This window comes from Aythya ferina (genome assembly GCF_964211825.1).
Source record: "Aythya ferina genome assembly, chromosome: 1".
Lineage (NCBI taxonomy): Eukaryota > Metazoa > Chordata > Aves > Anseriformes > Anatidae > Aythya > Aythya ferina.
This window is the reverse complement of record NC_140296.1, coordinates 28,058,405-28,081,471: the sequence shown is the minus strand read 5'-3', so window position 1 is coordinate 28,081,471 and position 23,067 is coordinate 28,058,405. Positions and strand designations below refer to the sequence as shown.

The window sequence follows — 23,067 nt, the reverse complement described above, 5'->3', positions numbered from 1 at the left end:
TATTTTATCTTCTCAAGCCGCAGTTGATGCAATACTGCGCACAAAAATCTAGTAAGAGACCCTCATTATACAAATAATAGGAAAGGTGAAACACATGGGGTTTCAGGTAAGTTTTAGAAGTTTCAGACATCCATCAGATTCATTTTGGTAGTGCTGCAATGGTGCTTTGCATGTAAGTTTCAAAACTCCAGTGATACATTTTTACCTACCTGAGTTTACAGCTCATACTTAGAAACTTTGCTACAGATTGCAAGTTACCGAAGTAGATACTTAGTTCCACTCAGCCACTTGGTTACATTTTACTGTATTACATAATAGCCACCTTCATGTTTTCTGTTTACACAGAAAGAATCATTCCAGAAACATCTATTAGTATTTAACCCTTCCATTAACTCTAACAACCTGCATCCATTTGCCTTACTCAAAAACTCTCAGTTAAATTGTGACTGCATGCATGCTGCTGAGCAAGCCATATCTGTGAGGTGTAGGAGTGTATTCCAAGAGGAAGGAAAACCTGCTAGTTATAGGTTTGGTATTTCAGACTGCCTGAAATAATGGGGAAGCTGAACTGGGGAAAATACAGCAAAGTCAATTAGCTAAGTGCAAACTGAGCCTATAAAGTGTTTTATGTGATGACTGTGAGTTTACTGAACTTAGCGTGTTTAAATTGCATTCTTCCTGAACATATCCAAATCCTGTGTTTTCTTCCAAAGTTTTCTGTAAAAAAAATGCAGAAGGTGAAGAGGACCACTATTTTTAGCAAACAAAAAGCTGACACCTTATTTGAAGGTTCATTCTTCTGCTATCGTAATCAGCACAAAGCACAGTATGCAGACTCAAGAATAATACAGAATTTACCCATCTGAAAGTGCTGCAAAAAATGAAATAGTCACCTTAAAATATATAAGCTTTCTAAAATCCTAATAAGCTGACCTCTAAGAATGTCACATTATTTTCCTTTTGTCTGGTTTACTGCCTCCTTGCACATTTCTTGTGCTGTTGACAAAAACCATCAAAAATGTAGATCTAAAAAAAAAAAATCCTAGGTAAGACAAAGGGTTTAGAGAGAAATAATATAGCACTAATATCAGAAACACCTTCTGAAAAAATCTTCCAGGTTCTTGATAATCTAAACATGTTGACGGTGCCCCTTTAAGACCTGAATGTGAAACACTCTAATCAGCTGATGTAGTTGTCCACTCACTCATTATCAACGCTGTATGTATTTACTGAAAAAGTAATAGCAGTAAATAGTCATATTAAAAATATGAACATCAATGTTGCAAGAACATATGAAGCAGGAGATTTTCCTCAATTTCAGAATTACCATTCAGCCACCACTCTTGTTCAGGAGCTGAGCTGATGGAGAACTCTGGTCTACTTTGAAAGAAATCAAGCATAGTGAGTCGCACTGCCATTTAAACAAACAGTTCAAAGTTAGCAGGGGGACAAGACATCGTGCTGTTGAATGACATAACCAGGCAATCCCACTGAGTCTGCATCATGTCTTGTCATTTTTACATATGTTTTCCAATCCACATGTGAAACAAATGGATCTTAGCAAATACCTTAGAAGCTTGTCAATGCAACCAAAAGCCAAGCATGTTAGTAAAAAAGATATTAAGCCAGATCATTTTTTCAGGGAAAAGCTTAATAAATGTTTAGATTTATTACTTCATGCAATACCACACCTAAAATAATCTGTCGCATTTTCTAAAATTATCTGCTCCTCCCACTCTGAGATAATCACTCTTCAAACATCTGCTATATTGAAGTAAACTACTCAGTTGCTCTGTGGACTTAATATTTTAAACTGCTTAAGAAGTGAATCTGAGTGAAATATTTTCAAATGTAACTGAGCATTCTGATCATTTTTATTACCCTGAATTTGTAAGTTCCTCATACTGTGTATGTTTAAGATCAGATTTATCTTAAGCTAATTTTAGGTAGTAGACTTCAACGATAGGAAGTTTGACAGATATGACATTGTTCAAAGGCCAATGTGAATCTGAGGCATCTTAACTGCCCTGGATATCATCCTGTGAGTGCTGATGGACCAGTTAAGTGCTTCAGAATTTAATTTTATTTATGAATAATCTGCTACTTTGATCAGTAGAGCCAGAATGGGAACCAGAGACTTCAGCAGCAGATGATTTGGCACTTGCAATCCATCCATCTACTTTTGCAGATGCTAAAAGAAGGCAGAAGTTCTGTTCAGTCACTTGACCGAGCATTTGAACACCTCTCCAGCAGTCTGTTCAACATGTGGACAGAACAAACAGCACGCATAATCATGGTGGGTTCAATCTGAGAGAGATTTGTAACCAAAACACACCGGACAAGAATTGCTCAACAGACAAAACAGCAACAGCCCACAATAATGAAAACTAACTAGTCAAGAGAGTGACAAGTCAGCTTGCCTACTTGACAGGGCTGTTGAGCACAACTTCGCTCAGAGAAAGCTTAAATACTTGGGTTTAAACACTGTATTATCACTAGCAAGAGCAATGGTAAAGAGCAAGTATTCCATGTACATGCCTACAATGGCAAATGTTCTAAAAAGCTTCACATAGCTCACGTAACTAAAGAAAAATGTCATAAAATGGGAAAGGTTAGCACACAGATGTACAAGAGGACAGCAGATGGTAATAGACAAAAAAATAGCCATGTGTGGAACTAGCACTTTTTTTTTTTTTTTAAAGTTTCATCACCAAACTGGCATTTTAAAAATGTTTAGACTCACTTGATCACCTAGTGGCAAAGCCATACAACGCAACACGAGAGAGAAATTTCCTTCCCAAACAAACATGGCATGTTATCACAAACTCTGCTCAGACTGAAAAGGGGAGGGGGAGAGAGGGGGCTTATTTTCACAGCCACATTCCCATGTTAAATACCAAGAGCAGTAACTAATCCTCAGATAGCAGATGATACATTACATGGGAAAAAAAAAAAAAAAAACAACAAACAAATGAAAAGGGGAGATTCAAGTTAGCATGTCCCATGTGAAAAATACATGATATACTTTGCCCAATACTAATAACGTGCTTTATAAAAAACAAATCCAGGGTTTGATCCAGTGCCAGAAAGTACTGGATACTCTTCCTAAAGCACATATTTAGGCTAGAGTCACTGGCTTATAGGAACTCACTACTGAGCAAGAGAATTCAGGCCCACCCCAAAAGAAGTCCTGCTTTAAAGGGACAGCTGCAACACAGACATTAGGAAAGCACAGCTCCTCGAGGCTTGATACAGCATGCAGGTCTATGAAAATACAGGTATTCAAGTTGTAGTAATCTCGTTAGAAAATGTTTTTAAAAAGGTGTGTTCCACTCAATAGTTTTGGAATATGCAGTGCTGCTCAAAAATCAGCTCATCTCCCAAACCGTACTTATGTGATCATACAGCACTGTATACATAAAGCCAAGTTTTCATGACCCCCGTCAGGCTCATCAGTTAAGGTTCTGAAACATAAGACTTGCTGGAAAAAAAATTACAAAGTTTAACTGAGAAGATCAACTTGGAGGCTACATCACCATTTAAGAACTGAGTAATTGGGGGGGGAAATAAACAGTCAGGTACAAAACTATCAACATCAACTACACTTCTTCAAACTATCTGATCTCTGCTTACTTTTGAAGAAGCCCCCACATCACGTATTTCATTAAGATGCCTCTTTGGACATTTAGTTAATAGCTGTCCCTGAGAAGTTTGTGTTTTGTTTTTTTTCCACCTATTAACAGTCAACCTACCTGCCCATAGTTGTCTATGCCAGTTACTAATCTATTTAAGTTTAATAAATCAAAAGCTGTCCTTAGGGACTGGCCAAGAGTCGTAAGTCCTTCAGCTTGAAGGTTTTTCAGTTCATTCATAAACGTTGCATGGTTTTCCTTCCAGCCAGCCTGAAAAGAGAAACGTGAGAAGGCATTCTTCAGACAGAAGCTTTGTAAGGAATCAGGGTTTTCTGTTCAGCAACTAAGCAAGACACTTTGTAGGCGCATGCAGCTCAGCAGAAAGGCAAAATACCTTGGAAGTTATGAGCATTTAATGCCATTACGGAAAGCCTCAAAATAGTTTAAAATCCTCACAAGCTGGATCTATCTGATGATCCAAAGGGCGAATTTCTGTGAAGCCACCCGTGAATAGCCCTCGCAGCTATCTGAACTCCTCTACCCAGCCTTGAAGCGATCTCCAACAGGTTCACAGCCCTGTGTCATGCGGCCCCACCACCCCCTCGCCTTGTTTCCCCCCCCGAAAAGGGCAGGACAGAGGGAACCTTCCCCCCCCCCCAGCCATACAAACTCTCCTCGGAGTTGCTGTCACTTCTCCCAACTCGAATTAAATATCCCCCACAGTTCATTGCTGCTCACAAACCACACAGGGGAGGGACAGAGGAGGGGGGGGGGGGTGAAAAAGAAAAAAAATAATAAAATGTCGGCCATGTTGATGTCAGCGCTGCCGCTGCCAGAGCCCGGGCGTGCGCTGAGCTGCCCGGCCCGGCCGAGGGGGCAGGAAGGAGGCTGGGGAGGGAAGGGGAAAGGGAAGGGAAGGATTAGCAGGGGAGGAATGGGGAGGGGGGGGGGGGGTTTACCTTGATAGCGTAGGGAGGCTCCTCGAAAGTGACCAGCATGTACCTGTCTCCCCTGCTGGCCGGGTCCCGGGCTCGGAGCTGCGGTGTAAATGGTGGTGGGGAGAGGAGGAGGGGGGGGGGGACACAAAGCAGAGGGTGAGGCTGGAGGAAGAGGAGGAGGAGGAGGAGGAGGAGGAAGGCGGGGGTGCAGGAGCCCCCCCCCAAGCCCCAGCCCTCCCTCCTCCCCCTCCCCGGGTGCCCGCACACCGCCGCCCTCGCCCCCCGCAGCCCCCCCCCTTCCCCTTTTTTCCCCTCTCCCCCCCCCCATCCCCCCCATCCCAAATTCGTTTCTCTCCCCTCCTCTCTCTCTCTTTCTCTCTCTCCTCGCCTCCTTGCAGCCGGTACCTTCATGAAAGTCTCTACAGCGCCTTTGGCTATGTCCAGATAGGTGGTGCCCAGGTGGGTGCGCTGGTTCATGGAGGCGGACGTGTCTATCAGGAAGAGTAAGATGGGCATAGTGCGGAGGGGCCGGCGGCCGGGGCGGCTACATGGACCGGGGCTGGGGGGGGGGGGGGAGGACCAAAGGGGGAGGAAGAGGAGGAAGAGGAGGGGGGAATGAGTGGCCGTGAGTGCTGTGCACGGGGAAGGGCGCCTCCCCGCCGCCCCTGCCCTCAGGGCGAGGGGAAGGGAAGGTGGTGGGGGGCAGCGCTGCCTGCCCTGCCCTCCTTTGTGTGCGGGGCCTGCTCAGCCCAGCACGGGCTGGCTCATGAGGGAGCGGCGGGGAGGGCTGCGCCGCTGCTGACCTTCCCCCCCGCCGCCGCCCCGACCACCACCACCACCACCTCCTCCTGCTTCTCCTTCTCCTTCCTCCTCCTCTCCTCCCCTCCCCCTGTTGCTGCCGCCCCCCCCCCTTTCCGAAGTTTCGGGCGGAGCAGCCGCAGCCCCGCCGCCGCCCGCCCCCCTCCGCCTCTGACTGAGGAGCTGCCGCGCTCGCCGCCGGCTTTTAAAGCCGCCTGGGCTGGGCTGGCCACGCCCCCAGGGCACGCGGACACGCCCCCACGTGACGGCCTCCCCGCCCCGCCATTGGGCCGCCGGGCGGTGCCTCGTTAGCATATTCAAATAGGGGGCGGGGCGAAGGGGATACGGGGGGGAGCGGGCCCGAGCGGCGGCGCCGCGCATGCGCAGTGTGTGTGTGGGGGGGGGCGCGCCGGGTGCGGGCAGGGGGGCGCCGCTCGGCAGAAAATGGCGGGGGGGGGGGGTGGGGGGAGCGCGGGGCGGGGGGTGCCGCTCGTCAGAAAATGGCGGCGGGGGGGCTGCGGCGGGGCTGAGGGGAGGGAGGCGGCTCGGCCCCGCCGGGAACGGGCGGGGGAGCCGCGGGGTGAGGGGAGACGATCTCCTTGAGGCTGAGGGAAAGGAGGCTGAGGGGGGGAGCCGTGCTCCCGCTGAGGGGCTGCGAGGCGCCCCCTGAGGCAGCGCTTCCCCCGTCTTGATGCCGGCTTTGCCGGGGGGGAGGAGAGGCCCCCTGAGGCGCTCCGATCCCCAAATTACCCCTCGGGACAGGAGGCCGAGGGGGAAAACCCAAAGTCGGGCTGAAATCCGCCGGCCTGGCTGAAAGGGGGCTCGTTTATCAGGGAAAAGTTCAGCCTCTGGCAGCCCGACGTGTCCAGCGGGGTTCGGCGTGTGGCAGGGAATTCCGACAGACTCAGTCTGATCTTCTGTGTAAAAATAAATAAATAAATAAATAAAAATGTAAAAAAATTGGCCGGCCCTCGCTGTGACCTTTTCCCCTACGTGCAGGCGGAGATGAACGTTAATGTGCCTTTGATCCGTGCTCAGGCACTCTTTTGAGTTTACTTCCTATAAATCATACAATCGTGGAGCGTTTCCAGCCAATTAGCGATGAAGATCTGTCCTCGGTTTTTGTTTGCTTGTTTTCCCCCAACAATTGAGTCTCTGCCGTTTCTGCTCCGCTAGCCTTCGAGCGCTAACTCCAGAGCCATTTTTTAGCATAATCTGTTCAGGGGGTTGCTCCGCATCCTCTCTGCCTGATGTTTTTCTCCCGATCCGGCTGATGTGCTCCCACAGCCGCTGCTCTCGAAGGTACGAAGCCACTGTGCTCCCTCTCTCAAGATAAAATTGGCAGTGGCCTGGTTTGATTCATTTTGTTCTTCCAGGCAACGTTTCTGTCTTGTTAGGCAAGAGCTGTTTCTGGCTTTTTTTTTTTTTTCTTTTCTTTAAGACTAATGAAAGATTAGCATTTAGTTTCTAGGAAGGCTGGAGAGAGAGGGGTGGAATTGTATTTCCATTGCAGTTTTTAGGCATTCTTAGGCCTGTGAGCATGGTATTTTGATATTTTGGCTTGCCCATTGGCATCTGCAGCCTGTGCCATCCATTCTGAGGCGCTGGAGCAACCCCAGGGGTGCTTCCTTTTATCCCAGGTCACCCCTCGGAGTCCTGTAGGACTTTGGGAGTTGGGAATGAAACTTGATTTTTGGAGTGGGTACAGGCAAATTATGACAACTGTATTTCTTCAGAAGCAACGTCCTCTGCTGTGAGTACTCAGCGTGGATCCTGCGGGCAGTGATAAGCCCAGCCGAGCTGGTGTGAGTCTGAAGCCACTTGCATCTTTCCAGCCATTCAATTTCAGAGCTCTGGTGGTGGGGCTGTGTCTTGTGACTGACAGCAAGGCTGTGCTGGTCCAGGGTCTACTGCTTAATCTGAGCCCCTGCTGCTAGAGGAAGCAAACCAGCAGGTGCTGCTGAGGCCATGTTGCTGGATTGCCCTGGAATCCAGCTGCATGCCAGCCCCCATTGTACAATAAAATATTTGGTCTGTTGGAGAGCCTTGGTACAACATAGTCTCTTGCTGTCTATATCTGTGTTTTGGGATGCCTTTTGTCCCCTCGGCTCTCCACAGAAAGTTGCACGCATCTTCTGGCACCCTGTCAGGTGTGCGGTTCCTGAGGAGGTCAGCAAGGTTGCCTACTGCTAGACTAGTAATTATCTCCCTAAGGTGGTGGGATTCGAGTTGTTAAGTAAAGGCCGTGGTGCTACTTTAACAAGTCATGCCTTGGGATTTGTAGCTCCTTTGGGGAGTAGTGTTGAGTGAGTGTATGCTGTTGGCCTCTTAATTGGCTTCCTTTTAAATCTCTTAGACAGGCACGTTCCTCAGACATGCCATCTTCTCTCCTATGTGTAATATCATTGATGTTTCATTGACTGGCCTAATAAAAGAGCACCTCTTTTATGTGTCAAGCCTCCATCCTCTTGGAGAGCATTCTAAAACTCGGAAACTTCTGGAAAGTAGCCTTCTCCAAAGTGAAGGGAAAAAAAAAAAAAAAAAAAAAAAAAGGCATTTTAGAGCACTCGCCTTACTAGGAAAATGTTGTGAAAGGCAGCCTGGGACATGCATGGAGACTTCACGTAAATCCTGGAAGGTCATTTGGAATTTTTAATTTTTCTGTTTGTTGCCAGTAGGGGGGGCGGGAAGAGAGGGAGGAAGGCATTAACTCTTCGTGGTAGACTCGGTCATAAACCAGCTTGAATTCTGGAGTCACCTTGAAAAGTGGATGCAGTAGGCACACCGTGTTTTTCCCACCAACGTGAGGGGGAAGGTGGGACCGAAGCAGCTGGGCCTCTCCTGCTCCTAGTCCCCTCAGTCCAGGGATCGTCACTGATAAAGGAATCCCACCGACAAAACTTATATGCAGCTCCATTGGGATTTATACAAGCAAAAACACTTTATGAATTCTGTACATACTCTCTTTTTGCTATTATCTTTGAAGCCATTTGGAACATTCAGTTCTCCCTGCTCCTGTGCATGTTATATTAGATCCATATTAGATCCCCTATAGGGCAGAATCAAGGCTGGTTTTGTGTTGTCTGTGGTAGGCATTAGTACTTTTCTGCTGGGAGCTGGCCAATTTGATTAATATTGAGAAAGATTCTTTCAAAGAAAGATAATCAACCCAAGCCTAAGTCTGTATCAGCCTCTTAATGCGAGAGTCATAATGGCTAGTGCTGCCATCAGAGCCACATTTATAAATCTGTACAAGGGATTTGCTATGAAGGAACAAAACCCAGTGATATTAGTGCTTATGCTCATTACTGGGAGAGCTGATGCAGCTGAGCAGGGAGAGAGCTTGAGACTATCACTGAAAACAGATGCGTTTTTGGATTCAGCCCTTTTACATGGTGGGCAAAATTATACCCCTTGTACAGGCTAAATGAGGCAGTTCTGTCTTTTCTCCTAAATCTAGATGAATTATTTCAGCATGGTTCTGTCTGAAGGAATACCTCTGCTGTATTGATAATGCAAAGGATAATTACAAAGGATTCCTGCATATATCCTGCGAAGGATTATTTCATACATAATTTTTGTTTGTTATTTTTCATCCATGAGGGAGCTTGAACACAAATCTGTATCTATGAACACCCATTTTCTGATCTTCAGAGTGGGCATTGTCCATTTGAGGACAAATAAGACAGTATTAAAAATGCAAATTTTACTTAAAATTTAATTCTAACTCAATAAAGCAAAATAAGAGGATAAAAAGATGCCTGAAAAAACATCATTTTAAAAAACAACTTTGGTGTCATTTAGTGTTATTATTTATTTATTTATTTTGTCTTGAAGATAAACAACAGCTTCTCCCAGTCGATAGCCATGAAATTATTGTTATATTATCAGATTGTGTTAGGCTTATTTTGTCTGTCCTGAACCACAGGCTTGAACTAGAACAGGCAGTTCAGCTTTGATTATTTTTTTTTTTTTAATTGGCTTTCTCCTTCAGACGGAATTGTTTCACAAAGATACAAAGATCTTGGTCAGCCCAGGTTCTAGTGACACAGGTAAATTTTTCAGAGCCCCCATGAGAATGCAATTCCATAGTCTTGTAGATTATTATCATTAAACATGTTTTATTTCCATGCTTAAGAGTCTTAAATTTTCCATTGGTTAATTTTATTCTACTGTTCATCACTATGTATATATCATTCTGAGTATTACTTATTATTTTTTAGTACTTGTATCCTACTCCTTTTAGCCTTCCTTCAGCCAAGTTCTGTGCATTCAAGTTATTTGCTTTCTCCATAAATAAAATATTATTTTCCACTTGTTTTGGACTTGAATAAATGAGAGCTTAAATTGTGGTTTGGGGTTGTTTTTCGTGAGTTTCTCTTCAGTGATTTTTGACCCTGCTTTTTTTTTTTTTTTCCTCTCCCTGAAATTGTTACCTGTAATTCAGGTAGCTTGGATACATGTATAGAACTCCTCCTAGATGAGTAATTACTGAGAAGACTGGGATCACATAAAATGTAACCCTCAAAATTTTTCAGAAAAGTGGCATTGAGAAAACTGGATCTCAATTTTTTGTGTGTATTCTAGGACTTTGCCCATTTTTTCTTCTAAAATTTGCAGAGGCAGCTGTCTGCCTTTGAAACCGTCTAGCACCTTTTAGAAGTCTGTACTTTGGCTTTCCCAGCACCAGAACACGGCGAACCTACACCGCTTTGCGGAACGATGACCCCTAAAAGCAGTTGCTTTCTGGCTTCTGTTGGCCCATCTTCAAAGACAGCTTCGTTTTCATTGCCTGGAGATCGGGAAACCCAGAGGACAGCCTTTGAAGCTTCCCAGGGATTTTTGTATTCTCCACCACCGCTTCAGCCATCCAAATCCCTTGCTGTTTTCTGGCTCGGTAGTTGGAAGCAGAGTGAACAGCGGTGTGCCATCCAGGGGCAGCATAGCTAATGCGGGCTTGCAAGGAAAGCGGGATTAGAGTAGTCTGAAGTAGTTTGTTTTCTAAATGTCCCGGCTGAATGTGGGCACTGAGAGATGAAGTTCATGAATATTTGTGAAGTACTTAAGCTCTTGGAAAGTACGTTATGGTAGAAGTGCACGGTAAGATTATTTTCAGAGGAAAAACTAATCTCTTTGAGGACCATCTGTGCTGTGACAGTAGAAGTCAGTCAGTTAATGATTAAGAGGTTGGAAGGCACCTGAGTAGAAGAGAAAGATAAAAATCAAATTAAACTGTATATTTGATACATGCTTTTCCTTTGGTATTACTGGCCTTAGATTGAGAGGTCTTCTAGGCAGCGTGTTGTCTTCATATGTATTTAACAGTGTTTAAGAGAGCAGGACCTTTTCTACCTGGTACTGGGAGGGAATATGAAATTTAACGTGGAGATAACTGCTTCAAACAAACATGGCAAAATTACAGTTTTAATAAGGTAGCGCATGTGAGAATTCAAATAGATTTACTGTCTTCATATATCCTTCCTGATGCTTTACATTGCTCCTTTCACTTAAGGTAGGATCCTGGTCAAGAACAAAAACCTGTCTCAGCTCTGAGCCTTTAAATTTATTCTGCCCCTTGGGTATTTCAGCTGGCAGTGTCAAGACCCAAAGAGAACAGAAAACACTCCCTAGCATATAAAAGCTAAGGTATTTTTACCTTTTTTTTCCCCCCTCCTTTCTTCTTAAACTTATTTTCCATCCCTGAGATGCCAGCAGCAGCAGGCAGCAGCAGCCCACTTGATTCCTGCTAAGACCAGAGTGCCCAGGGATATACAGGTACAGACTTCTCATCTTCCCTCCTCTCCCCAGGCCATGAAAACAGGAGGAGGCTTCTGCACTCACTAAAACAACAGGTCTGAGCAGACCTTTGCTTATTATGCCAGGGAAGTAAGAATCCTGTCATCGGTGTGGCCAGAGATAATAGTTACATCAGTCGGGTAGGCTGAGATTGCTTGTAGCAGCCCATCCTGGTTGTGTTTGGTTTTTCTCGTCTCGTTTTTGCAGCCTGGGCTGAAAGCTCCTCTGGGTATCCTAACGGGTTAATTCAGCCCTTCCTTCGCACAAATACATGCAACACACGGTGTTGCCATGTAGGCTCTCCTCAGGATGTCAGGAACAGAACTAGGATAATCTTCCCCCACAACACCATTTTTAAACAATTTATTTTTTTTTTCAGAGAGCTGTTAAACCTTCCAGGAGGAAAACTTTCCCTGGGAGGTCAGTGCCCTGCCCGTACCCGCCGATCTGCCTGATCCCACTTGTCACCGTTCCAGAGATTTCTTTTGTTTGTGCCTTTAAGCATTCTTTCTTGCCTTCACTGCAAAGTTTCAGTAGCCCCGGAAATCATATCCTTTCTGAAGGGTTGGACCCTCCTGCACATTTCATAGCATAGCAACGTAACTCTATTACCATGGATCCCAGACACAGGCGTGCAGAATTTATCTAACTAATCGAGTGGTTAAGGGACACCAATCCCAGCTACAGGCAGCTAGGAGCATAAAGTGGTTACAGCTAAAAGATATTCTACAAGCACTTCCCAGAGAAGCAAAACATGTATTTTTTTTTTATTATTATTATTTATTTTTAACAGCCAATGTAATGGGTATCGTCTTAGTAAACAAGAGGGCAGAGTTATTCATTCATCCCTAAAATGTTTCCCACTGAGGTAGCACACCTGCATGTGGTATTTGAGAGCTGGGAACTCTTTCCCTAAAATACTGCCATGCTGTAGAAGTTTATTATCCAGCCTTTACTCTAAATGTGATTATTATGCCTTGCCATCTTTTGCCCCAAATCACAACGCTGTAAAAGAAAGACGCACTTGGTTGCTCTCCCTCCGCAAGGCAGCTGGCATGACTGGTGTCAAAAGGAACATATACCTCGCGGTCTGACTTTTGCCATTTAGCAATTAATGAAAACGTATCAAATCTCAACAAGCAGATAATTGGAAACCTGAACAAAAGCCCTCTCTAAAGCACAGACGTAGGTCTTCTACAGTAAAACAAACCTGATAAAAATATAAAAAGCTTCTCATCCAAGGAAGAAACCTGTCCATCTGCGTTCTCTGACTTCTAGCACCTTTGGCTAGACATTTGGGACCATGTGCTGAGCATGTTATTCAGAAGGTACAGGTGAAATGAAAGGAGAGGGGTTTTATTTCTGTTTTTACATGCACATTGAAGCCCTGATATAAGACCTACTTGTTTAAAAGGTGGAGAGCCTTGCACAAGGAAGTCAAATGGATGCCACGGCGGGCAAATCTGCTTTGCACTGACTTGCAGAAAAAGAAGTGACTTGTAGAAATATTTCGAATGGGAAGGAAAGACACTTAAAGTGTTGCTTTGAAAAGTGCAAAAGGATAATTCTTACCAAGTTGAAATCACAAACGCGTTTCTCATGAGGAAAATTTTAGAACAGAGTTGAGACCAGCTTATAATGAACCCTGAATTGCAAGCGTAACCCTTCTTCATAATAACAGCCTGCATCCAGCAGCGCTGTTTGGTCAGCAATGGTTCTTTTGTTGTTGGAGATGGCTTTGAATTTCACGATGTTGCAATCGGAAAGCCTTGACCGTTTCAGGATCAGCTCTAATATTTTCCTGTTGGTAAGCCATTTGAAAGCCAATATACACTTTATGGTTATTTTCCAAGCACGGTTCCAAAACAAAAAGCCCAAGAAAGCCCATCCCGTAAGCGTACAGTTGGCCAGTTTTGGCAAAGCATATTGTGTACACTGGTTGTGTGATGAATTAACGTTTCCTCTGAGATTCTTCTGTGCCTTCCCTCCCCTGAGATATTTCTATTTGCTGCTGTTTCTCTTTTGTGAGGGCCTCGATTCTGTTACAGTCATTCATGTCTGACTGGGTTATGTGGGTTGTGAATGCACAGCTCGCACTGATCGATACAACTGTGGTCTTGAAGGAAGATGGAGGTTAATAAAGCAATGGAGGCAAATCCAGGCTTTTAACTGTTATATCCATTGCACCTATTTTCAAGGTATTGTGATTTTATTTATTTGATTTTCTTTGATTTTCCTTGATCATTTTTTTTCTTCATGTCTTCCATCTCACATCCTCTCTATCTTACCTTTTCCTTCAGAAAAAAGTTACAGGATTTTTTTCTCGGTGTTTCAGCTTAGATATTCAGCATGCCTCTCCTCAGCTGGCTGAGGGAAAAAAAGCCAAAACTACTAATTTGCCCTGACAAGTCTTCACTCTCTGTGTTTTTGATGATTGGTTGTGCTCTGTGCTTGACTTCAGCAGCAGCTAATAAGTAACTCCTGATCCAGCAAAAGCTTCCAAAGGTTGACAGATATCACTTGAGCTCTCATTTCAGAGGTAAGTGACAGCCCTTTAACCCAATTACAGTACAGTGCAGCAGAACTGGGCTCACTTGTGATCTTCTCCCAAGCAGCTGCTGCAGTTAAGTTACAGGGAAAGGGGCGCTATGCCTTTCTCAAGGGGAGTTAAGATCTGTTGTGCTTTAATTATATATCACTTGGAATGCTCCAAATTCCACCAGAGTGCATTTTTTTTTTCCATTGCTGCATGTGCTTGTCATTCCCTAAGTCCTTTTTTTTTGTATTGAAATCTATTACCCGTGTGCTAACGTGTTTAACAGCAGTGTTCACGAAGACATTTGCAAATTTTACTTTTGTCCAGCTAGCTTTATCACAGTGTTCCTTTAATTACCATGACCAATTTTGCCATAATGTCAGTTACTTTGTTGAGAACGGAGCTGTAACTGTGACCATCATCTAAAGCTGTTCCTTATCACACTGGTAGCAATCCAGCAGACCACTGTCACTAGCACCAAACTTTCCTGTAATCCTGACATCATCGTGAATTCCTCCCCGACTGGCAGTAAGAGGGTCTTGCATGGCTTTTTCTCCACTTGAATTCTCTGTTTTCTGGATTGTGAAATTGCCCTCTGCATAATTCAAGAATCATTTCATGATCTATGTTTAGCAGAATTTGTTACCCAACAGATGTCTGGACAGTTAACGGCCTCTGTAAATACAGCCCTGTGATTTCTTGCTATTGATGGCCCAAGAATTTTTAATCTCTTCTGCTACAAGTCAGCACTAGGGCAGCATGTCACCTCTTAGTTAAAAAATAAAAAAAAAAAAAAAAAGCACAAAAAGCGTATAATTTCCCCTTCAGAATCATTATGCCTGGTCAGAAGGGGTATTTCTTCCTTGTTCTCTTTTGAATTTTTATGTTCATATATGTGTACATATATAAACATGCATACTTAGGTTTTTTCCATTCAAAAAAGGACATGAATTAAAAAAATAATAATAATAATAAAATAAAATAATATGAAAAGAAACAAAATATAACTCAAAGAAAAAGCACTGCTATAACGACAAGCCAGAACTGACACTGTCAGCCCTCCAGCTGGGGAAGGGGTAAATGCCTAGAAAAGTCCACGTCAGGAAAATCTTTGACTGTCACCTTTATGTGTCTGGCAAATGTGTTACAAGAGGATTTTGAGGCGCTGGTGCCAGATCATTAGCCCCAGGTAGTGATGTGTGCACACTGTAATATTGCACTGCCGCTGTACAACCACCCCCTCCGTCCTCCTCGCCATTCGTATCAGGAGCTAGCCCTGCACAGGAAAGTTGTCCTGGCTTGTCATCTGCTTTTATGCTCTCTTCAATTGCCGGCACTAGGGAGAAGAAAAGTGTCAGGCAGGGCTGTACCAAGGAGGAGGTCAGAGAGTCCCTAACACCTGGCATTCGTCTCCCAGGGGAGGGAACAGAGGAATTGGCTGCTGACTGATAAAGGCCTGCTCAGACATCTCTACAGAGGGATTCTGCAAGCCAGATGCTGGAGTTCCTAAAACGTGAATCCGTACAGCAAAGTGCTTCAGAGGACGGCCTGTGCTTTGCTGTGTGCCACTGAGAAGGAGCTAACTCAAGACTGCCCACACACGAGCGCTCCTGGAGCACTCAGGCTCCTGAGCAGCTGCCTAGGAGTGCAAAAAAGTTCGCTAGATGCCTTGCTGGTACCTGTTCCTGTGGTGGATGGGTCGCTGTGGCCAAACTGCTGGGTTGAGAGGGACCAAAACCATGGAGAGATTCATCACCTGGATCTACGCTGTAAACTGAAGAGGCCAATGCTCAGGCAGTGCTATGCAGAGCTCTTAAAACTGAACTGTGGGCACGTCACCTGGCAGTTCTGGCACGTGACTTTGGGCATTTTCTCAAAAGGTATCCGGATATGGCATGGAAAAAGACATGGGGGGCTGGAAATAGGTGATCTTTGAAGTCCCTCCCAACCCAAGCCTTCCTATAATTCTATGATGGACTAGGCACCATTCCCCACAGGCAGTTTTACATCACCACACTGTCTTGGGGGAAGATGGGAAGATGAAAATTTAGTTTTGTGATGTTAACCGGGCTGTGCTGGCACAAAACCAAAAAAGCAAGGTTTGGGAAAAAAAAAAAAAAAAAAAAAAAAAAAAAAAAAAAAAAAAAAAAGAGGTCTGGTTTATGAACCAATAGAACCAGACCCATTCTGGAGCAAAACTTACTGCTGCAGTTATGGCCTCAGGCTCTCTGGCCTCTGGGAAAGGTTTCTTCATTTCAATGTGTTTAGGTATGTGCATACATCCATATATATGCATGGGGCTTTTCAAATGAAGAAACCTGTTTCCAAGACTGCCTCATTACAACTTGAGGGTCTTTACATGCTCGTAATTACTGTCTGTCCCTTATCCAAGGTCTTTGCATTTGAACACTTCAGGAGCACTAGCATGGCCAATTTTTACACTGTTTCTTGCCATGGTTCAGTAAAAAAATAACTATTGCCTTGTTCCCTCCTATTACTGAGAGCTGACCTAACTAACACAGCAGATGAGTTCCTTTGACCTCAGAGCATCACTTGCCCTCACATGCAATCTTTTGAGCATCTTCTTGTTGACACTGATATCTGATTTAGAACCTCTGTGTGTGAAAATTTTTGTGTATAATATGTAATATGGAGGCTATTCTGGTGCCAGTTATCTTGAACATCAAAAGCTAAACTGAAAGTGTCAGACTTTTTTTTTAGTTTGTCCCAAATGAACTTTTTTTTTTTTTTTTTCCCCCTCCACTTGGACTTTCCTTATCCACTTTCAGGGGTATGAGATGCAGATTCACCAGTTCCTCAGTCTTCATGGAGGTAATTCCACTCAATCTTCATTGAGGTAATTGTCAGATGGTATTTTTGCACAAGGAAGTCACCAAGTTACAGATGAGGACATGATCAAATAATTGGTTTTCCCCTCCAAGCGTGTGGCCTCTTGTCTCTAGAGCATTTGCTTTTTAAAAAATAAAAAGCATTGCTCTCACTTTCACAGATTTTCTCATTAGGTGTCTGCCCTGGAACGGGCCAGTGCTTCCACACCCACTCTTCTCCAAAGGACATCTCCCCAAAGCAGCTAAATTTGAGTTAGATATGGTTATCATTTCAAAATCAAAGTGCACTCCATAGATTCTGACTACAGACATATGGGCCTACTACTGTGCAAGATGTCCAAGGCAATCAGATATTCCGGCTGTAATCTATCTAGAATAAAAAAGATGCTGATTGGAAATGGCCGTGAGGTAATCAGAACCAAATGCTCCACAACGCCATCTGCAATAGTGCCATCTGAATCCAGCATCGCTGCGATGTACGGACATGCTCACAGACTGAGAAACTCCTTGCTCCAGCAAGGGCCAGAAATGCCGGCTTACCTGCTAGCGTGGAGGTGACTCATAACATTTGCACAGAACAACACATGAACGAGTTTGATTAGATGATCTGGGATGTTTTTTTAACTCCACAAACAGCCCTATCATACTGAGTCATAAGCTGCCTCTCAGGACTTTTTTGCAGGAATCCTCTTCCACTTAAAGGATGACTTTACCCACTGTGGTTCAGAAACCACAAGCTTTTAAATAAATCTTTTGTTACAGGTTTGAGTTGAAAAAATTTGTCAGCTTTAGAGGAGGTCTACCTATTTTTTTTAAGACTCAGATGCTGGTTTTGTACAATTTGAAGCTTTCCATGGGATTGCAGTAAGAGGTAATCTACAAAGTGGTTCCACTTCAAGAAAACTGCTCAGCTTCATAAAACTTCCTCTCAAAAACACAATAGCACTGTTGGGACCTTTTTGTACCAGAGTTCCTTGCGGGTTTTTCTGTTTGTTTTGTGGTTGTTTGTTTTTGGTTGGTCGGTTGGTGGGTTTTTTGTTTTGTTTTGTTTTGGCTTTGTAAAATATTCCACCATTCTACTTCTAACTTTCAATATTAGCAATCAAAAACAAACAAAAAAGTTGGTTTTCTCAAACCAGACTTCTATATGCTCATTATCTTGTCATCCACTGTTGGGCCACATGACTGCCCATAGAGGTAAGAAACTTGAAGAAAATAATTAAAAGACACAAGTTGTAAGAAATTTTCTTTGATATTCCCTAGACACACTCTTAATTGTACACATCAGGAAAAAAAAAAAAAAAAAAGCTTCAAAGCTTTCATATAGTTAGTGTATTATGTAAAAGAAATTTATTTACCTTTTAAGTAAGTTACATAATTTAATCTATTTTCCAAATAGAAAATGTATTTATTGGTGCTTCTCCATGATTCTTCAACATCACAGAGTGAAGGAAGATTTAGAAAAGCAAGTTCTGAAGTCCTGAAGCCTAGAAAAGTACAAGAATAATGATCTTAGAATTAATGATCAGAGAGTTCTACTAAAAAGACAGTGAATAAAATTAGAGAGATTTTTGACAGCAAGTTGGAAGCCCAAAATGTGAGTAATACTATAGCTGGATCAGTGAGGACAAAGGAAACAGCAATAAGACTGCATACAATGCCAGAACTGCTTATGGGGCAAAATGCATGAGCCAGGAGTTCTCATTTGCAGCCCACACACTGACACAGCATCACTTTTTTGTTCTCACATGTTCACAGTCAGTTACAAAGCCAACAGCACTTGCACAGCAGCTAGAAATTAGTGTACTTCTCAGTAAGGTTCTACAGAGTGCCATGCACAGTGCCTTGCCCATAGTTTAAAGCTATTTTTTTTTTTTTTCCAGAACTTCGACATATAGCAGATTGAATTTTGGATCAGTTTTTGATAGGTCCCCATTTTCTGAATGCCAACATGAAACAAGAACTAAAGGTCCTCATTTTCTGAATGCCAACATGAAGCAAAACTGATGAAATACAGAAGAAAACTGTCATAATGAGCATGTAGGATTTATTATCAGAAATGTGATGGGCAGTGTTATTCGTTGTGTGAATGATAAATACCTGGAGCAAAATAAGGGTGTATTTTTACAAGGTTTTGTATTTTTAAGCAAGATGGACAAGTGTATTTTCCACAGAACGCTTTGGTACTCTGTGAAGTTTGCCTTTCTATATAAAGAATGGATCTATATTTGTTTCCCACATGCTTCTAAGAATGATGTAGCATCTGAAATTAAAAATATTTTTTAGTAACTATCTCATGACGGCTATCACTGCTGGCAAAACAAGGGAACTGCAAAGGAGAGTGTTTTAAGCACAACGCTTTGCAGTTGCATAGCTCATGGAGTTTTGAAGAAATAGTAAATCCCATATAGTGCAAAGTGGGAAAACATTTAATTTACCAACAAGCAGAGAAGAAAAGCACGAGAGAGGGTAAACCGCTGCTACATTCGATGGCTATTGAGAGGTGGCTCTATTTGTTGCCAAGTGTTTTTACCTTTTTTATGTGGTTATCCTTTGTGTGTACAGGCCTTTTGGTTTTGCATGGGTAATTGAGGAAGAGGCCTCAGAAGCTGAAATCTGGCTCACTGTCAATGGAGCACTTCTGAATCCAAGCACCGACTCCGGCAACGTGCAATTTCTCTCCCACACTGGTCCCCCTCTTGCAGAGGGAGAGCAACTCCAATCAGTTTACGAAATGGCTCAAAGGGGCACAAGTTAAATAGTTCTTAAATTTTACTCACCATAAAATAGCTTTTCCTTTATGAAAGGCTTGTTCTTGGGGATATAAATATTACTCCAATTATTGTTGTGCACTTTAGAAAAGAGGACAGTTTTTGTTAGTACCTGCAAAGATGCCAACATATTTATTGAATTGTCCCACTCCTACTGGGTGGCCCCAGTGCTTGCCAGTTTTAGCTGAAAGGTTTGCGAGATGTCACGATGCTGCCAGATCATGTCACGATCATCATTTTGCAGAACAGTTACCTTTATGCCAAGACAGTGCTTTTGGGGCTTGGGATTACTCCTCTTGTTCTAACAAGAAGCAACAACCTTGAAGATACAAGTATCTAAAAATAGGGCTGACAGCAGAGCTGGGAGAGGTCCAGGTCCCTCCTCCCTGGGCCCCCTGCTCACCTGCATGTCCAGATCCTCTCCAAGTTGCTGCAACTGTCACGCGAGAAGTGATTGCCTACTTTTTAAAAGAAATTTAGTTCCTAAAACTCAGGAAAATCTCACTCCGATATACCGAAATGAGAAAACAAAACCAAAAGTCAGCAAACAAGATAAAACAGAAGATGGAGCCAGAGAGCAACTTTTAAAGCAAAGTGCCAAAGATCGGGAATTGAATTTGCTCCAGCTCACAAGACTGCAGATGAGAAACCAGAGAAAGTAACCAAGACTCCGGTGTGGTACGAGGGCATGGAATTGGCTCCACTGTGCGTGAACACAGTGGTTCAGAGCAGCACCCTTTCCCAGAGCTGTTCTGTCCTCACCCAGTCCGTGAAGACGTGGGCCAGACTTATTGCTAGCAGGCAGGCAGGCTCAATCCACTCCATCCGAATCAAAGGAGTGAAAGTCAACCCATACCAAGAAAAAAAGCCGGCTGAGTGCTTCATTTACCTTGTGGCATGCCAAAAATGCAGAGTAGGAGAAGGGACGCTAAGAAACAAAGATGAGGCAATATTCATTTGATATAAAGCTGCCTTTTCCAGTTTGTTTTTTTTCAGCCCATGCTACTGGCAGATGTGTTCTTAGAAGACAGTTCAAATATTCCAAGCATACCACAGCAGTACCTGAAAAAACAAAGCAAAACAAAACAAAACAAAACAAAAAAAAAACACCATAATTTTTAATCCTATCATTTTTATGAAAGTTGAAAAAGAACTGAATATGCTTGCTTTGCTTGGCTTCTAGTTCAGTTACAAGGAGTCATCCTAGAAATATTTTCAACCCATGCAATTTTCCCATAAAGCTATGATAGCAAATGAAAAAAAATATATATCTGCTAATAAGTATTGGTAAGATTTATTTTCTTGATTTTTTTTTCCCATTATATGGGGAAACACTTTTCTAAACTACCCTAATTTTGTTTCTGCAGGTAGTCATTAAAATTGATGACTACAGCTATTCTAGCTTGAAGTCTTTTTGTCCATTAGTTTACGTGGTTATAGGAAAATTGTTTCTCAAAAGTGAATCATTTTTGATTGGATTTTGTGTGAGAATGGTAGATCTGGGAAAACATTCAGATCTTGTTGGTAATTTCAATGCCTTCTCCACCATTATGACCACATTCTTTTAGCCTGTCGGGTACAAAGCAGGAGTAAGCTCCAGGTTTCTGCCTTACTCTAAAATCCTATTTTTTCTCTGCTTTCTTTCCTTTCCCCAGCTTTTCAAGCAATGTTCTTTTTCTCTCAGTCACAGCAAGACCATTATTTGTGTGCAATAATTTCCCAAGCATATTTCTCTACCTTATAAGGGAGATGAGAGCACTGACCCCAGATTTGGACACCTGGTAAAGTGATGTACCAGAGCTCAGGATTTCGTTTTCTATTATTTAAGTACCTTCCTGGTCTTGCTGAGGAAGTCACCATTAAAGATAAGCTTTAAAATAAGCCCTTATGATTTTTATCTTGACTGACTGTAAGCCCACTGGAGCATCTCTTGTGTTGTAGGCTTTTTTTTAAAACAGGTAAATCATTACCAAAGATTAGACCTTTATATAAAGCATAGATTTAATTTCAGAGTGTCATTATTTGATTTTGATCCAAGTGCACGCCCCTGGCATCCAGGCTGTTGCTGCCTGTGAAACCTGCACTCAACGGGTGCACCTGAACCATGTCATAGCCACCAATTGGAGTTTCTTGTGCACCTTTTTAGAAACAGGACAGTTAAATAAAATGTCCATCTAGGACTGTTTTTAGTGTTTTCCTCCAGAAGGGCTGTGTATTAAATCTTGAAGGAGTAGTGTTGTGTCCGAGAATGTTTAAAGATAAAGGAGAGGCAAGGGAAACAATGTCTCAATATGCAATTGCTGAAAAAAAAAAAAAAAAAAAAAACAACAAAAAAACAGGTAATTTGAGGGATGCATAGGACTACTCCTGGTCCCGTAACCCATACCTTATTAAGATACTCATTTCCCCCTTACGCATTTTCTTGAAGGTCTGTTTGGCAAAAAGTATTCTACATCTCCCTAGAGCCTACAGTATGTTGCCTCCAGCATACTTTCAGACCATGTTTATCTATGAATAGTGCACAGTGCCAAATCCTGAATGCAAACAAACTACAAAGACGGCAGCCCTTGCCAGATTTCTTCAGACTTTAGTTTTCCAAGACATTTTAAGGTATACATCCATTCTGAAAACTGTCAAGTGTATCAATGTCTTCAAAGAATATTTCATACATTGCGTAGCAATGCAAGGTTTTCTAGCTGTAGGTCTAGCCGAGGATTGCAGGGTCATCTGTAGCTGTAAAAGGGCTGGTTTCCATCTTTGGTTCTCTAGTAGCAATTCCCTTCTAAGAACTGCGAGAATGGGATGTTATCTAATGTGATCATACATCCCCTGGGAAACAGCTTGAGATTGCAGATGCATTTCCTACAAGCCATTATCTGTTGCTGACCAGACACTTCCCTCCACAGTACACTTGTGAACTTCAAATAGTTCAGTCAAGTAGAGCTTAAATGCCTTGCTGTGGTCCTGCCGACCTCCAGACCCTGTTTGTTTAGCATAATATGGCCGGTTTACTAAGCACTATCTGGAGTTTAGTTTTCACTTCCACAAGTGAGTCACAAATTGCACAACAAATATAGCCCTATCTGCTAAACTCATAAGCCTCCTCAATTTCTCTGCTGATGGGAAGGAGCCCTGTTATTTATTTATTTATTTTCGGAGAACTGCTGCTCTTCATCTTACCATGGGTTAAGTTTGAAGTTACACTTGAAGTAACGCTTTCCAGGCTGCAAATCACTTCTGCGATGTAGGACAACTGTTCAGATACCTACAGTTGTTTTCCAGAGTTCTCCAGACAGATTATGAAAGATTGTCTTTGGCACGCACTTCAAGAGAAAGCGTGTTAGTTTGTTTTTGTTTTGCTGACTTTAGCACAGAGCTTTGGGCACATGACCTGCCCTTTTCAGACTTCCATTAATCCAACAGGAAAAGTGAGCAAAAAGCAGAACCTCACTGAAAAACAGTTGCATTTCCCTTAAAAATTCACCAGGAGAGAGTTTGTAACCTAAATACAGACAAGCCTTGGAGCGAGGAGCTTCACAACCAGCCGGCCACCGTGTGGTGACGGGGCAGGGGGGGGCTGCTCTCCGGCACCCGGACCCGCACCCCCTCTCGGCAAAGCAGCCATCTGCACCCGTTTTTTAACCACCACGACCTGCTTAAGGCCTCCCTTTAGCAGCCCGGCTCCTCCGAGCAGGTTAACCCTCCCCGCAGCGCCCGGGCAGCCCGGCCGCCGGGACACCCCTGTGG

General features: G+C 43.3%; 1 protein-coding gene and 2 long non-coding RNA genes across 5 annotated transcripts in view; 1 reads left to right on the top strand and 2 right to left on the bottom strand.

The window, feature by feature from the left end:
- The window catches only part of INTS6 (integrator complex subunit 6), a 42,648-nt gene extending 37,168 nt beyond the window's left edge, over positions 1-5,480 (bottom strand). For both annotated transcript variants that reach the window (XM_084506176.1, XM_084506177.1), the window contains exons 1-3: positions 4,976-5,480; positions 4,592-4,669; positions 3,753-3,902 (exon numbers count right to left, since the gene is read on the bottom strand). In XM_084506176.1, coding sequence (XP_084362302.1) covers positions 3,753-3,902; positions 4,592-4,669; positions 4,976-5,086 — 339 coding nt within the window. In that variant the 5' untranslated portion in view covers positions 5,087-5,480. The remainder of the gene's footprint in view (positions 1-3,752; positions 3,903-4,591; positions 4,670-4,975) is intronic.
- Positions 4,917-15,821, top strand: LOC311429928. Of its 2 annotated transcripts, none has more exons than XR_014688475.1 (4): positions 4,917-5,029; positions 11,544-11,584; positions 13,500-13,703; positions 15,118-15,821. It is a non-coding gene; the product is annotated as an uncharacterized lncRNA (long non-coding RNA). The 2 variants fall into 2 exon arrangements; XR_014688476.1 differs by lacking the exon at positions 4,917-5,029 and adding an exon at positions 6,559-6,670 and having other exon boundaries at positions 11,544-13,362.
- LOC311429929 lies at positions 15,813-23,053 on the bottom strand. The gene is made up of 3 exons (XR_014688477.1): positions 22,501-23,053; positions 19,330-20,382; positions 15,813-18,036 (listed from the first exon to the last, which is right to left on the bottom strand). It is a non-coding gene; the product is annotated as an uncharacterized lncRNA (long non-coding RNA).
- Between the last annotated feature and the right edge of the window lie 14 nt (positions 23,054-23,067).